At 45.3% G+C, this 17,229-nt stretch overlaps 1 protein-coding gene across 4 annotated transcripts in view; it reads right to left on the reverse strand.

Annotated features, from left to right (window-relative positions):
• Prmt3 (protein arginine methyltransferase 3) overlaps window positions 1-17,229 on the reverse strand; it is a 98,681-nt gene that overhangs the window by 10,763 nt on the left and 70,689 nt on the right. For all 4 annotated transcript variants that reach the window (XM_008827243.3, XM_008827235.3, XM_029560592.1 and 1 more), the window contains 2 exons: window positions 7,000-7,050; window positions 6,724-6,811 (listed from right to left, as the gene is read on the reverse strand). In XM_008827243.3, the coding sequence (XP_008825465.1) occupies window positions 6,724-6,811; window positions 7,000-7,050 (139 nt within the window). The remainder of the gene's footprint in view (window positions 1-6,723; window positions 6,812-6,999; window positions 7,051-17,229) is intronic.

Genomic DNA, 17,229 nt, shown 5'->3' on the forward strand with positions numbered 1-17,229 from the left:
AAAGATGAAATCATGAAATTTGCAGGTAAATGGATGGAACTAGAAACTGTTATACTAAGTGAAGTAACAAAGACTCAGAAAAACAAACGATGTATGTTCTCCCTCATATGTGGCTCCTAGCACCAAATCCTTTTAAATTCCCTGTCCTTTTAATAAGATGATGCTATACAACAGTCCCTTCTGCATGAAATAACTACCATCATCACGGCTTCAGCTGAGCACGGTTGTGCTCATTCATTAAAGGAGGGCCAAGCAGGATCACTGGACCTCACCGCATTATCCAGCCACTCTTCCCAGCCAACTGTATGTAATTTGACCCTAATCACACATGGCCTCCTGGATTTTGGGGAGGGCTAAAGGACACAAATCTGTAGAAGGGTAGAAGAGAAGGCATGACCCATGCTAGGTAAAGGCTATCCAATGTGCAAACATTATCATACATACACCTCAGTAACTCATCAGTTATCTCGGTAAGCTCAATAAATTCATTGGTTCCCCAGTAAAACTTTAATCAAACATTGGCTTGACACTAGAACCTAAAAAGGGAGTAAGCATGGCTTAGCATCCCCAGGAAAAGAAGTCTCACAACAGATGGAAAATTTATTTGTTAATGCTATTATGCCTCATAATTATTTTTTAAAAAAGAAAACGAGAATGTAAGAGATGTTAAAAGGATGTGGGAATGGAGACATTTTCCAAAATAGACAGAAAAAATGAGAAAATCTAAGCAAGTGATGAAGGCCTGTGTAGGTCTGTTATGATATATAAAGGATGAGAGAAAAAAACACATAATCTTGAAATTTCTATGGTCATAGTTTAGTCAACTAGTTTAAGGAAATATATCTAGTCAAGGTTTATTTGAGATTTGGTTTTTTACTCAAGTCTTACTACAAAGCACATGATAATTAAAAGTACCAGACTGGCAGAACTAACCTTATTGAATGTTTAACAGCCATAGTTTGAGGCCTACACTAATGTGGTCAGAGGGACTTAAAGGACAGTCTTTGCCCCTTGCCCTCCAAGGTTGACTAAGTTCCAGGGACTATGGAACATCTCTCAAAATGTACTGTAACTGTGGTGAGTCACCTGTCCTCTTGCTCAGGGAGGCCATGGAGACCCCACAAGATGGACTTGAACTAGTGTCCAAACTACAAAGAGGAGGGTCAACACAGAGGAATCATTTCCTCCATGCTTACAAGTGAAGCCAACCATGATCGAGCAGGACCTTTGACTTATCTTCACATAAGTGGAACTGGTAAAAGAAAGGACCCAGCGGGCTCCTCCCAAGCCCATGTGATCCCCGAGGAACAGATCCTCAAATGACCTTAAGAGTCAAAATAAATTCGTTTATCTGGGCCAACTGTATGGCCTTAAACACCCCAAAGGAAAGTATAACCAAAGATTAAAGGGGCCAATATAATTTCATAAGAGTCCATATGTATAGCTAAAGGCTACATAACAAGCAACAATGACAGACAAGTGATATCTTCTTCTGAGTTGTTGGCCAGGGTGGCCCAAGGGACTCCCAGACAGTAACCCAGCATAGAACTGGGAAAAATGAACAGCAGACCCCAATCCTATCCAAAGGAATATTGACAACTGATTGCTGCTAGATAAGGAACAGCTGACCCTCCTAAAACAAAGACCTCTAGATAGGCTGAGTAGATTCACCAGAAGGGCAAGTAGTGGGGAATGGCTGGGGTGCCGACAACACAGCAGACAGTAGCAGGGCTATCAGAGTATAAGGACTCTAGTGGGGGGAGGGAGGTTATGGGAGGGTGTTATCTGGGAAGTAGGTGTAAAAATCAATTAATTAATTAAAAAAAAAGTTATTTAGACAATTATTTCTCATTGATGATTTTGTTCCTAACCAGAAAGTGCTGCTTAGATGTAAGACTTTAAATCTTGGTCTCCAATACTGTAGTGCCCACCAGTAGCTAAGGGAGGCAACCAGCTGCTGTTCTAAAATGGACAAATTTGTTTTCTCCCCTTATCTAGAAGCCTTTGAGAGGGATCTGATACTGATTTTAACTACTCCAACAGCTATCAAAATGCCTGAGAGCAAATCCTGAATCCATCACTCTAGAGTCCAGTTTTAGAAGACAAAAGAAAAATGAGGAGGAACCCAATAGAGGGATGCTTTTGGAAGCCCTTGTCAAAAATTCCAATGGACTCTCATATGAACATCTGAAAATTGCCCTGTTCTGACTTGTTTCTAGTTCCCTGTCTAGAATTTGTAATGCTAATTATTCCTGCCTTTACTTCTCCTTCACATCTCCTATTCAGGATTCAAGGACTCTCTTTTCCCCTTAGAGATAAGAGTTACGCAATTTGGGAGTCTTTTAGAGAGACCCACTGAAGGGGTACTCCAATTGCCTCACCCTGTGTCCCTGTTCAGCATGGAAGAAGCCAGAGCAGTCTGTGTCCCTATTCCTTGTGGGAAATTTGGGTAATCCCCTCAGAGGATGGCGTGATAAGAATAGGAGGTAGGAAATGGCTAGGCAGTTAGGGTAAAAAGGCCCCAAAGAAAAGTAGCCAGTTTCTTGGCTAAAACTCACAATGTCCTGGGTCTGTTAGCGACATACTCTGTTCTAAGGTAAAAAATGTCAAAAGTATTTGGGAGCTTGTATCTAATCCTTAAAAGATTTTAGGGTTACTTCTTCGGGGGGGGGGGGATTTTAGAGTAGTCAAAAGCCTCATAAAAATAAATAAATCAACGAAGAAGAAAGAGTACATGAAGTTATCAGAAAAAAAAAAAAAGTGATGGGGAGATATAGGAGGAGATGGATGGGAGGGAGTGGGCACGGAGCATGAATTTGACCAAAGCACCTTATATGCATGTATGAAATTCTCAATAAATTATTTATTAAAAAAAAAGTTCAGTCAGCTAAAGAATGAACAGTCTAGGGGTATATGTGTGTGTGTGGGGGTGTCAGCTCAGCGATAGAGCTCTTACTCAGGCATACTGAGAAGTCTAGGGGTTTGTGTGTGTATGGGTGCAGCTCAGGGGTAGAGCTCTTACCTAGGCATACTGAGCAGTCCAGAGTTGGGGAGCATGCAGCTTGTATCACCAGGTATATGTGGCACCTGGGTTTGATCACCAGCACCACAAAAACCCCGAACCCAAAATGTAGTTGGATTAGGAGTTTATCTAGGGTTGTGAAAGGATGGGTCTGGAAAGGGAGAAAAACACAATCTGTTTATAAAGAGCTGAGTCTACATTGTATTCTGAGGAAACTGTTCAATGAGCTTAAACATCTGACTACTCACACACTTCGGTCTTAAACATCTGACTACTCACACACTTCGGTCTTAAACATCTGACTACTCACACACTTCGGTCTTAAACATCTGACTACTCACACACTTCGGTCTTAAACATCTGACTACTCACACACTTCGGTCTTAAACATCTGACTACTCACACACTTCGGTCTTAAACATCTGACTACTCACACATTTCGGTCTTAAACATCTGACTACTCACACACTTCAGTCTTAAACATCTGACTACTCACACACTTCAGTCTTGCCGATATTCACTTTCATAAACTTACCACGCGAAAGCCTCAAAGATGGTCTACTGCCTTCCACATGTTACATAGTTTTTTAAAAAAATATTTTATTTGTTATTTTTATTTTATGTGTATGAGTGCTTTGCCTGCATGTATGTGAGTGCACCTGTGTCATGCAATGTTGCGGAGATCAGAAGAGGGCTTTGGATTCCCCTGGAACTGGAGTTAAGGACAGTTCGTAGCCACCATGTGGGTGCTGAGAATCGAACCCGGGTCTTCTACAAGAGCAGTTGGTGCCCCCACGTTATATTGTTTTAAGCTTTTAAATTTATATTTCTAGGGCTGGCGAGATGGCTCAGCAGGTAAAGGTGCTTGCCATCAAGCCTGACAATCTGAGCTACAGAAGGAGAGGACCAACTTCCCCAAGTTCTCCTGAGCCCCACACAGGCACTGAGGCATGTTCAGGCCTGTGCACATACATATACACAGACGCATAAAGAAGTAAAAAGTAACAGAAGAGTCTTCACTGGAGACAAATCACATCTATAACCCACTAAATTTCTGTTAGTTTACGTATGGTACAAAGAGTGGTTTGTTTTCTTATAATACTTAATTGTTCTAGCACTTTTTATTAAAAGGCCCTTCTCCCACTGAATTATAAGGCTCTTTGTAAAACTTTAAGAGTAGTTATCTTTTTAGGTTCTCTATTCATTATGTGATCTATGTGTGTACCACACACAAATACTATTCTGCTTGGATTCATATAATTTTGTTGTTGCTCTTTCAGACAGGATCTCCCTGTAGTCCCAGCTGGCCTGGAACACATTATGTAGACAAGTAGGCCTCGATCTCACAGAGATCTGCCTGCCTTTGCGTCCCGAGTGCTTGGACTAAAGGCACATACCACGCCTGGCTAATTATATATATATATATATATAAAGACAAAGTCATGCTCTACAGCCCAGACTTCCTGGAATTCACTATGTAGACCACACAGAGCTCTGCCCTTGTCTGTGTCGCGCGTGTGTGGAAAACACACACCTCCCCCGGCTGAATATATATATATATATATATATATATATATATAAAGACAAAGTCATGCTCTACAGCCCAGACTGGCGAGGAACTCATGATCCAGTTTTGGCCTCCTGAGTGTGGGAACGGTGAGTGTGAGCCGCGCTCTCACATAACTGCTGATAGTGTGACACCACAACTGCTTCATCTGCCGACCCATCTCGGCCTCTGAGTATCCTGAGGCTCTTCCTTCTTTGGTTCTCTCTATGCAACACTTTCTTTTGGTGTGGTTTATCAGAACCTGCTTATCAGCAATTTATGATACCTGTTCCATGTGTGTGTTACTGAGGTTCAGTAATTTCTTCAATCTGTGGGCTCTAGCTATCAAGCACAGGAAATGCCCAGTTACACCATGAGCTACACTCTGTCCTGTGTCTCTTCCTGCTTCCCTCGGGGACGTGTGTTATTAATCTTAGGTAGCTGCTTCATACTTCCCCACAGTGAGAAGCACAAGTTTATTTTTCAGACCTTCTCATTATCCATTCTCATTCCTGTATCTACCTACCTACCTGCCTATTTATTGAGAATGACTTTTTAAAAACACAATGGTGTGCCGGCCCTATGAACTCACTGTGTAGCAGAGGATGACCTCCTCTCCACGTGCTGAGATACACGCCTGTGTCAGCACACCCGGCTCCCTCTGATGAACTTCACTGGTCTTTCCCTCTGTCCTGATCCCACTGCACCCCTTGCATTTCAGACACCGTGAGCTCCATCTCCGCGGGTGGTGCCTGCATCTAGTGTCCATGCACATACATACTCTCTGAGAGCATGCAAGAACACGTCTTCATTTCAATGTGCCGGTCTGCTAATTCCATCATCTCCGGGTCTTTCTATGAGCTGACGTTTTCCTGCATCCCGTGTCTGACTGAATGTTAGCCCTGATGAATTTCATGCTGAGTGTCTTTGCCTCATTTTTCCGTCTAACCACTCTCTTTCCTGCAGGTCAGGGCTTTCCTTTCACGGCTCACCTCCAAGCTTTGCCTGGTATATCCAGGCATCCTCCTGACAAGGGGATGGTCCTTCAGGCCCCAAAGAATAGTCTGAGAGGACTGCACTCTGGCTGATGAAGCGTGATGCTGTGCAGCCTGTGACCTGAGGACAGCTGGGGCTGTGGTGAGCAGCTGCCTGTGCTTGTGCTCCCCAGCCTATGCACTCTCAATATGACGGCCTCCCATGCAGACTCCAAGCTCTTTCTGACCTGTCTGTCCCAGTCAGAGTGCTGCACTACAAGATCTAGCCTCCACTCAATTAGCACAGCGTGGTAAAAAACTGGTATGCTGATGGGGCTGGAGGGCAAGGTTAGAGTCATATACCATCTGTGCAACACCAGGAAAGGCCCAGAGGTAAAGCATGAACTTTAAAGACAACTGGGTAAATAGTAAGTCACCTTAAAGATTACTGGGTCAAGAGCAGGCAGAATTTCAAATTCCCATTAGTCACCCAACAGTACTGCTACATTAGATTGCAGGACATTGGGAGGATCATGAAACTCAAAGGCAATCCCAATCTCCCTTCGAGTACTGCCTTTAAAACCGCAGTATGAAGATGGAGATGGTCATAACACCAGCAAGAAGCCCTTCAAGTTTCCACACGGGCCCCTGAGCTAGTGGAGAGAAGCCGCCCAAGGCCACCTGTTCGCTTCCTCAGTCTCGCTGAGCTCCAGCTTTCTCCAGAGAAACCACCAAGGTTTCCTTCCCACACCCATGGAACCTCCAAGTCAGGGCCGGCAGGGCACAGTGCTCCTTAAGGCCTGTCCGCGTCTACACTCACTTTATGCACAACAGTGAAGCTGAAGCAACTTCAGGATTTTAGAAATAGAAACCAGAGAGCTCAGCACTGGTGACGCAAATCCCCACTCAGCTCTGTCAAATCCCAACATGAGCCACAGATCCCTAATAAATTAAATTACAAGTTAACTTAACAAATGGGTGACATGTGCTTCGTCAACAAAATCCTGAAGACTTTTAAAGCTGGAGATTTCCTTAAACAATGTGCTTGGTTGGAACACGGAGGGGGACGCCCCACTGCGGCACTGCTTCCACATCAGAGACTTCCACACCGGAGGCGGAGCTGAGATGGTCACCACCATCACCTCAGCACGAAGGCTATGCCTGTGCCTCTGTGTTCTCACCTGCTTTAACTGCAAACGGCTTTTCCAGCAGAAACACGGTTTGTTTCCAGTGGGTTTGGGTACTCTGGGGGCCCGTAGAGAACACGACCTGCATTGGCAAAGTCCGAAAGTGTTGGATGAAGTACAAGGCTTCTAATATCACGGTACATTAATCTACATCAAATATGAGCTGCAATGGCTCCAACAGCTAAATGCTTCTGATCAAACACCTTGGGGCACAAAATACAATGGTGTGCTCTACATAATTGACTCTTATGAATAACTCACAACACTTACCCTGTTGTGGCAATTCTTCTCAAAATATATATCAAAATAGCCAGCAACTGCCTGTGTTTAAAAAAAAAAAGAACTGATTATTAAACTAATTACATAATGGAATAGTTAATTATTCAGTCTTCTCAGACACAGCAGATTAGAAACTATTTCAAAGAGCAGACATCTCTTAAACTCATAGCAGGCTAGTAGTTTCCCTGGGAACGATGCGATAATTAAAACGAAGCAGATAAATGGCTTTTCCTCACAGAGACAACGCAATAATAAGGGACCAAGGCTAAAAAATAATCAATACATGGTTTATTAAAGAAATGTTCAAGCCAGACTACCAGAAGGTGAGAGACCAGGAAGGAGAGGTCCAGCCAGGCAAGCTGACCCAGACTCTGAGCTGAGACTCTGACAGGGAGTGAGGCCGGCCTGCACCCTGCAGCTCCCATCAGACATCAGACAGTGCAGCAGAGGGCAGGCTGGGGAAGGCCAGCGGAAGAGCCGCTCAGGTTCCGAGCAGCGAACTGCAGAAGTACTGGTACGAAAGCCAGCTTCTATAACTTCTTCTGCTCGGGTCCACTCAATTTTAAAGTAAACTGGAATAGTTTTGTGATGGGACTTGTTGAGTTTGTAAATGGGACCCATCTTTTCCCCAAAGATATAACAAGCATAAATCACAGTAGTCAAATAAACTTATGTTTAAATTAACTGTAACAGTTTATTGTTACTGTTACTGCAACAATACACGGAACTTGAAACTCTCTAGCAGAAACTGACATATTCAGATAAACATACAATTTCACTTTTGAAAACGAAAGATTTGTTTATTTCTATTTCATGTTTACATGTGGGTGCCTGCATGTGTATATGTGCACTGCATGTGTGCAGTGCCCAGGGAGGCCAGAAGAGGGCATCCAATCCCTAGGAACAGGAGTTACAGACAGTTGTTTGCTGCCTGTGAGTGCTGAGAACTGAACCTGGGTCCTCTGCAAGAACAGCTGGTTCTCCTAACTGCTGAGCCAGCTCCACAGCCCAATTCCACCTTTCTGCTCTTGTTTAAATTTTAAATGCTATCATTCCTCTTTCCTTCATAGTGGATTAGAGGTTGACTTCATCTGTTTTCAAAACTGGCATTAAATTAAGCCTATAACATGCTTAAAAACAAGACATTGATTATTGAAAAATCACTAGCGAGGCAATTTGTGTACTCTATCACTTTTGCTAAGAACGTGAATTTTATTGATCTTGGAGGGGTAATACAGATTGGGTCCAAAGCAAATCCAATACTTAACCCTGAAGTTCATTACATTTTAGATACCAAGAGGGAACTGAAATGCTGTTTATAATTCTGTGAAACAGAATCACAAAGTAATGAGGTTCCCAGTCACAGACTGTTCTAGAAAGCCACATGGCTGTACAGTATGCGCCTAAAACAAAACCCGTGTCTCAGATATCTAAAATACATCCCCACGGATGAACTCAGCTGCTTTCTGGAATTCATTCTTGTATGCTTAGCTTGTTCACCACTGTATTCCCAGTGCCTGGTCCAGTGTCTGGTCCACAATAAATATTTGCTATATCGATATGATTGTGTATCTAATTCAATATATATAATTCAATGGTACATGCATCACACCAAGTTACAGTCTTTTATCAGACTGCAGTTTATTTAAGAGCAGGGTCTAGGTGTGACTTGTACTACTACGAGCCTCACCCAACACAATTTTAGACAGATTTTCAGTCTTTAGTCTCTTAAATACAGCTAGTCTTATGTAGTTTTGATAATTTATTAAATTACTATATCCTTTGTATATTAAGTAACTACAAACTATAGTACACTAAAAGAAATGAATAGAGATAAAGGAAATTAACAAAAGAAAAGTCAAATGATTTACTAACACTTTTCATTTCTTTGGTCTTTTTGAGACCAATTCCAGGCTGGCCCTGAATTCAGAGATCTGCCTACCTCTGCCTCCTGAGTGCTGGGATTAAAGGTGCGCACCACCATGCCCGGCATTATTAAAAAGGCTGACTTTCTGCCCCATCTTCCACAATGGTCCCATGCCAACTCAATTAAACAAGGGCCCAGAGGGGAGAAGAGAAATGGGTGGTGGGCTGGCTGTAGATGGAGAACTATGGGGACTGAATGATGCTGGGTGAGGGGTATGCCTCACATACAATCTCTAGTGGGCTGACTAGAATCCAGTGGACGATTTTACACTGAAGGACATCTGGGTACAAATGCTTGACTGGATGGGACTTAATGCGTATGGCTGAATACGTGAGGTCCGCTGGGGTGGGGGGAGGCATGGATGGGGAAGGGTCTAAATTTGATCCAGAACTGTTGTGTAAAATTACAAAAGCTCAATAATTTTTTTTTTTTAAAGGCTGACTTACAAAGGCAGCAAATGACCAGGTACAGCTTTCCCCTGGGGAATGACTGGAGAGTGAGAGGAACAGGAATGGCCACGCCCACACAATGGAATCCACTAAGAACACTGAACACCAAAGTCAGGGTATGCCTCCAGGCTGGTAGACGATCCACGTCTTGCCACCCATGTGAGTGTGTGAGGAGGGCAGCTGTGTACCGGGACCTTCCCTATCTGACTGCACCCTTTCCACTCGGCTCTTCCTCAGGGTCTGTTATGACACTGGAAAAGTGAAGTGCTTCACGCTCAGGAAGGTAGGGATCCATCGGCAGGCTGGCGGACGGCAGTGTGGGGAACCTGGGGACCCACCACGGAAGCCTGGGGCAGGCTTACCAGGCAGAGACCTTGACCCTTGGACTCTGCACTATACCAAGTACTGCCAGAAGTTAAACTGCAGGACACTTCACCAGTATAAAAAAGAACCAGAAAGCTAGTAGTGTGGGGAACTCAAATTTTAATGTTAAGGCTGTCGGTAGAGAAATGACTTTCCTTCAAATACCATTTGGTCACCAAAATGAATCCTTAGGTATCAACTGATTTAAGAAAATAGTCACACTATACCATCAGGTGAAAAGCATCTTGATAAATAGTCTATGCAATAGGCACACCCTATGTGAGCACACACATGACTAGAGGCACACCCTATGTGCACACACACGTGACTATAGGCACACCCTATGTGCGCACACACATGACTGTAGGCACACCCTATGTGCGCACACACGTGACTGTAGGCACACCCTATGTGCGCACACACGTGACTGTAGGCACACCCTATGTGCGCACACACGTGACTGTAGGCACACCCTATGTGCGCACACACGTGACTGTAGGCACAAGGGCAAAGACACTCACCAACGGCTGAAGGCAGGTGTCAGACTGTGCTTGTCTGTATATTTCAAACAAAAATGAACAGGGAAAACAGGGTACTGTAAACACTTTTTTTCTTACCTCTAATACTGCATGGACTTAGAATTCAGCCATCACCCTTGTCCCCGTTCTCTGTTCCCACCCCCTTAGTCACCTCTGTACTCTCAAGAGCTGGGCCAACGTCTAACATAGTTAGAGCTGAATGAACTGGAAAAGGTTTCCTCCTGCTAACAACTCTACAATGCTTCCCAATGAAGAGATGAGCAGACAGAACGGACAAGTTGTAACAGAGAGAGAACCAGGTGGGCACAGGAAGAGCTCAAATCAGGACATTCACACCTGGATAAAGAGAACCGCTTCAACAACAGCAGACTGGCGATCATTTGGTGGATCAGTTGTAATAACAATGACAGAAGGTCTAAAGGCAGAAGCCGACACAGGAGTCCACAGCATAGAGAACAGACAGACAGGAAAGGACAGACACCTCACAGCTGTCTTCTCACCCCCAATCTAATGTTCTATGAATTTCAGTTAAGCATCAGATGAAGCTAATCTGCCCGCCCCATCATAACACAGAGGAAGAAATACTGGCTAGTTTGGGGCAACACTAAAGAATTATCTGTTTAGTTTTGCTGATGAACATCTGGAATCCAACATGGATGCATCTTGCTCTGGGAAGCGCATCCATGGCTCTATCTCCTCAACCAGGCTTGCCTTCCAAAGAAACTCTGGACGTTAGAAGAGATTCACCTGCGCTGAACAGTACTGGAAGACAGCTACACTTTATTTAGCTTTCCTAGGACTGAAGATGTGGAACATGCCGGATGGGGACGTTTCTGGGTTGAGATGGGGTTCTCACTATTGTAGCACAGGCTGGCCCCAAATATGTGCTCCTATTACCTCAGCCCAAGTGCTGGGGCTCTAGGCAGCAGCACCAAGCCCGTCTGAGCTTCCAGTTTTAAAGTGCTTCTTCTCAGCAGGATCCAGAAGGCCTCAAGAACGGGGCCTTTGTATGGGCTGTTTAGTAATTTCCCCTTATCTGTGGTTTTCTATTTCAGCTACCTAAGATCAACTGTCTGAAAACAGTAAATGAAAAATTCCAGGAAGGATCAGTGAAGCTACACAGCTTATTATAGTGCTGTGCTCCTGCTGTCCTATGTGATTAGTGCCACTCTCGTACTGTACGACTTATTATAGTACTGTGCTCCTGCTGTCCTATGTGATTAGTGCCACTCTCGTACTGTACGACTTCCTGTTCACACTCGTGGAGGAAGGTATATGGGAGGCACTAGGCTCGGCTACGATCGATCCACGGTCTCAGGCATTCAGGGAATCACTAGTTAAGTGATTCTTCAAGACAAAAGGAGACGGCCTTAAACCTGAGCCGTAGCCACTTGAACTGTAGTGAACTGCAGCCACCTGCACCAACTGCACCGTGACAGGAGCTTGTGCCTCTAAAACTACTGGACTGGGCACTGGATTTGGTTTTCAGTCTATATCAGCTGATATGAGAACAAAACCATTCTATCCAGAGACCACAACATGCCATGAATTCTTTCCAGAGAATGCAACGTTGCGCAGCTTGCAATCAGCTTCACCATCCTGCACCATCAGTGGGCAGGCTACCTTCAGGTCTCCCTGTGGAGGTCCTTCAAATCTAAGAATCCACAGCAACTACAGGAAACTGAAACAGTGATGCCCAGGTGACTCAGTCAACGGCTAGTCCTGGGCTTGGCACGTGCTGGGGAGATCAGGTGGGCTGCATGCTGGGCACAGATTGCATTTACATATCTTGTCAGGGCACTGGGAAGTGCTTAGGGGAAAAGGGCAGGAAGATCAAGGTCTAATGGAGCTGGCAAATCTGCAAAGGCAGGATCATAATTAAGTAGAAATTCTAGCTCTACATCTCTGAGGCGAGAAGTGAGGGACGACAATGGTCATACAAACAAGAGCAAGGATGATGGCAGAAAAGAGGACCAGGAAAATGTACACACACGGTGCATTTTGGGGATAGCTCGATCCCTCTAGAAATCTGCAGAGAACTGCAAAGCAATTCTACAATTGCTTTGAAGCACCCGGGAAAATAAAACAAATGCATAGGCTTATAGTCCATTCCACATAGTCCAGGCTTCAGAATGAGTGCTCAGTCTCTTCCGTGGACTTCACAAAGAAAAACTCACAGCATTTGTAAACAGAATCATTTTTAAAAATCTGTTTCAGGCCACATTATGCTTTTTACTTCATATGCATAAAGTACAGTTTGTTTTATACTTGCCCGTTTGAAGAACACAGCTTAGAATTAAACAAATGACTTCTATGTCACGCGAGGCCTTTTTATAAAGGAGACACCCCACGAGTGCACTAAGGGGCACAGTCAACGAGAGGAGATCAGTTGAGACGGTATGCAGAGGAAATTAAAAATCACCACGACCACTATCACCTGCAGGGGGTAATTTATCATTTCTGCCCCTCGTTGGTATCGTGTCCCAGCAGCGTGTGGCTACACAATCAGGCAGCTGGCCACGGACGTGGAGGGTAATGCGCTTTTGATGGTGTCTACCCAAGCTTGGAGACAGCACTTGTAATCCATGTGCAGGATCTCTACAACAAAACGCAGTTTGTTTGTTGCTGGATGGAGTACTTCTCTCAGAAAGCTTAACTTGGAATTCAAAAGCTGACGGGTGGCAAGTCCGAAGCAAGCAGAGAAAGAGACGCAGTAATGCAAAGAGGAGGCGATCTGGCTTCTGTCCTAACAGATAAACACAGGGAACACAAGGGCAACATGGCCTCTGCAGGCAGGAGACCGTGGTGACTGCACACAGGCAAACCCAAAAGCTGCGGCTTCCTCCCAAGGCTAACTAACCTTAAATTATAGACTCTTTCTTCTCCAATTAATTTCATTTTATCCCAAGGGTAAATCTGCATCTGTGCTTTCCTTGTGACTCCTCTGGGGACACACAGAAGTGCTGTGCGACTCCCAAGGGACAGCGCCAGATTGAGTAGTGTTTAGAAATGGACCAAACAATACGGGAAAGAGAACAGACAGAACGTCTGACCATGTAAGACACTTCCTGACAAGGCTCAGCACAATTCGCCTTCGCTCTATGAGCCTATTTCCAGATACCAACTGAAACTCCTTTTTAGTTAAGATTATGCCATTATACTTTCAAAATTGACTATTAAAGTGATTTTAAGAGCAAACTGAATCATCTCTTTAGAGAGTCTAAAGTACATTTTGTTTTAAAAAACAGAGACATAGCAGTCTTGCTATGCTGCTTAGACTAGTGCCAAACTCCTGGGCTCCAGTGACTCCCACGTAGCTGGGATTAAAGGCGTGTCTAAATGGCCTCGGCTATCACAAATATTTGATTTTGTATACTGGCACCTTAGCACACCTTAACTGTACATTTCCTCCTACTTATAAACACATATTATTTTATACAGTCAATATTAAGACCAACATTTTGACCTTTAAAAATCTACTATGTAATGGGCATGGTGGTGCATGCATTTAATCCCAGCACTCGGGAGGCAGAGGCAGGTGGATCTCTGTGAGTTCAAGTCCAGCCTAGTGGACATAGTGAGCTCCAGGCCTGCTGGGGCTATAAGGAAACCTTGTCTCCTTTAAGGAGACCAAAAAAATGAAACAAAACAAAAAAGCAAGCAACCAACCATACACACAAACGTACCAAGGAGCTGAGAAACGGGCCTTTACCTCTTCATCTTCCTACGGCCACATCCCAAGTGTGGGGATTAATGTATCACACACATGCAGAAGAATGCACCTACATGCACATCACACAGTTTTCAAACTACAGCTTGAAGTCATTCAAATTAAGAAAACACGTCAGCACTCCAGACACCCCTGCCCACGGCTGCAGTCCTAGGTACCCTGCCTGAAGGAAACCACTGCCCCAGCTTCCAAGAGCACAGACTGGCTCCCCACTGCAGTCACACTGCGCAGTCTCCCGTGTCTGGCTGCTTTTCTCTACGAGTGTCTGTACTTGTATGCAGTGACATGTTGTTGTCACGGCTGCAGCTGTATGTGACTGTAACAGTCTTCTTTCATCACAGGCGATATAGTCTCCAAGCCCGCTAGTAACCACCTCAGTAATGAACTGAATCTATACCACATTTCCCTATAACACATACCTATGATCCAGCCAAATCAATGAGGCACAAAGAGGTCAACAGCCAATAGCACAAACAAACATACCGTAATCAGATGCCCGGGAGTGCAGTTTCTCATGACGGTTTCTGTACTGCACTCATCTGGTACTTCAAGTTAACTGTAAGCTTAAAGGGAAGACTAGGGACGGTGGGGCCTAGCGTAGAGCTCCATCCCGCCTTCTGCGATAGATGCTGAGTCCTGCGGTTTTCCAGGTAGGCAGCACGGCTGTGAGGGCACAGGGAGGTCCTGGGTGAACTGTGCGCTCAGGTTCAAATGCAAGCCCTGAGGGCTGCTGGAGGGCAGTACACGCTTCCTCAGGATCCTCAGGGCTCACTCCAGCCCCCACAGGGCACCTTTAGTCCCCAGCATACATTTTACCCTCTCCTTCAGCAAAGCTTTCCTGGGACAAAGCTGTTTTTCTTTTGAATTTATTTTTCTTTTCTGAAACATTTTTCAATTTTATTCTTGTGGGGTTTTGCTGTTTTTGAGACAAGGCCTTCCACCTCAAGCTGGCTTCGAACTCACTATGTAGCCCTAGGTTGGCTTCAAACTTGTTTATCTCCTGCCTCTGTCTACAAAATGGGGTTTAGAGGCCTGTGCCACCACACATGCTGGTTTCTGTTTTCATTTAAAACTCATATAAACACCAACTACTTCAAAGTAATATTCCCATCACTGCACAGTCCTCACACCCCACAGCCTCACACCACTGTCCTCACACCCACAGTCCTCACCCCAAAGCCCTTACGCCAGTCCTCACACCTCACACTGTCCACACACCCAGTCCTCACACCTCATACCAGAGTCCTTACACCTTACAGTCCACACACCTCATACCAGAGTCCACACACCCAGTCCTCAGACCCAGTCCAGCCTCACACCTAAGCCCTCACACCCCACACCCACAGTCCTCACACCCGTCCTCACACCTGACACCACAGCCCTCACACCCCACAGTCCTCTCACACCTCACACCACAGTCCTCACACCTCACACCAGTCTTCACACCTCACACCAGTCCTCATACCTCACCCCACAGCCCTCATACCTCACACCAGTCTTCACACCTCACACCAGTCCTCATACCTCACCCCACAGTCCTCACACCTCACACCAGTCTTCACACCTCACAGCAGTCCTCATACCTCACCCCACAGTCCTCACACCTCACACCAGTCTTCACACCTCACACCAGTCCTCATACCTCACCCCACAGTCCTCACACCTCACACCACAGTCTTCACACCTCACAGCAGTCCTCATACCTCACCCCACAGTCCTCACACCTCACCCCACAGTCCTCACACCTCACCCCACAGTCCTCACACCCACAGTCCTGAAGGTGAGCACCATGCATGTTTCAATGTGCTCCACAGACTACCCAAGCAAGCTCTAGTTTCTAGCTCCTCGAGCAGCAGAAACCATGATCAGGGGTAAGTAGCACTATATTTTTAACAACATACAGGACAGAAAGAAGGCCGAGCTTAAAACCAAGCAACCTGGATACAACGGTGTGGTCCCACCCCCAGTCCCTGGGGAGGCTGAAGGGTGGGGAATCACATGAGGCCAGGAAATTCCAAACTGAGAGAGACAACTTAATGGGGATAAGGCGGAAGATGTGATACCCCTTATTTGGCAGAAATGACCCATTCATTCCCTCCCTACTAAGCCCTTCTGTAAAATGCTCAGCATCTGGGGCAGGGAATCAAAACCCCCAGGATTCACCTGTTTTCCAATTAGACACCGCTGTTTTAAAAGGCCACGACACTAGCTATGTCAAGTTCCGGCTTTAAAGTCGCAATTTCAAGAGGTGTTTGTTGTTTTTCAAATCACCCCTTGGACACTGCTGGCTGACACCACACATCTCAGAACCCCAGAACTCAATTCTGGCCCTCTATATCCAAGGAAGGGGAGAAAAGCAGACAGACCGACCACTGGGGTGTGATGGGGAGGGCCCAGACATCAATTTGCTAAAAAAAGCAATTTTCTAAGTGCTTTCACTGTATTAATGGTCTAAAATTTAAAACATGCTCCTTCTAAACTTCAGCAGAGGGCCGGATCTTTCTTGGAGAAGCTGCTGACTCATGCAATGCTACAGTTTAAAGAGGACGTATGATCACCATCTGTCAGATCCTGAGGTCCATGGACGGGCCTGAGGATTTTCTTTGCTTACCTTTGCCTCTGAAGGAACCAGTCCCTGGTGTGACCTAAGTTACTGAATGCCTGCAGAGTGCACACTGCCTAGGAAACCACAAAGGCCGAAATCCCCGTGAGCAAACTGGTACATCAAACATAAAAGAAATGCCAGCAGCTCTTCAGTGAAACACAGCATGAGTTGCGAGGCCGCTCAGATGATAATCCCAGCTCTCAGGAGGCTGAGGCAGGAGGATCTTGAGCTGGTGGCCACCTGAGCTTCTTAGTGAACTCCTGGCCAACAGGAGCCACAGATACAGTGTAAAACCCTGTCTCAAAAAGACACTGAAGCCCAACAGGACAATGACAGCAAACATAACTGATCATGAACTGAGCATTTTCCACATGCCAGACCTACGGCACACGTGACAGGAGTCATAGCTTGTGTCACCCAAAAACAACCCTAGGAAGCAGTTAGTCATGTCATCTCTACTTCTGAGATGAGAAGTTCTGAGAATCTGGGCCCAGTGGGTCTAAAGCTGAGATTCTGATGTCGGTACTGGCCCCTCCACCCTCACTGTAACCGTCACTCTGAGGGGAAAGACAGACTCATTTCAGTAAATTCTGTAAGCCACAGTGACT

Source organism: Nannospalax galili, unplaced genomic scaffold (genome assembly GCF_000622305.1).
Source record: "Nannospalax galili isolate Female #2095 unplaced genomic scaffold, S.galili_v1.0 scaffold310, whole genome shotgun sequence".
Classification (NCBI taxonomy): Eukaryota; Metazoa; Chordata; class Mammalia; order Rodentia; family Spalacidae; genus Nannospalax; species Nannospalax galili.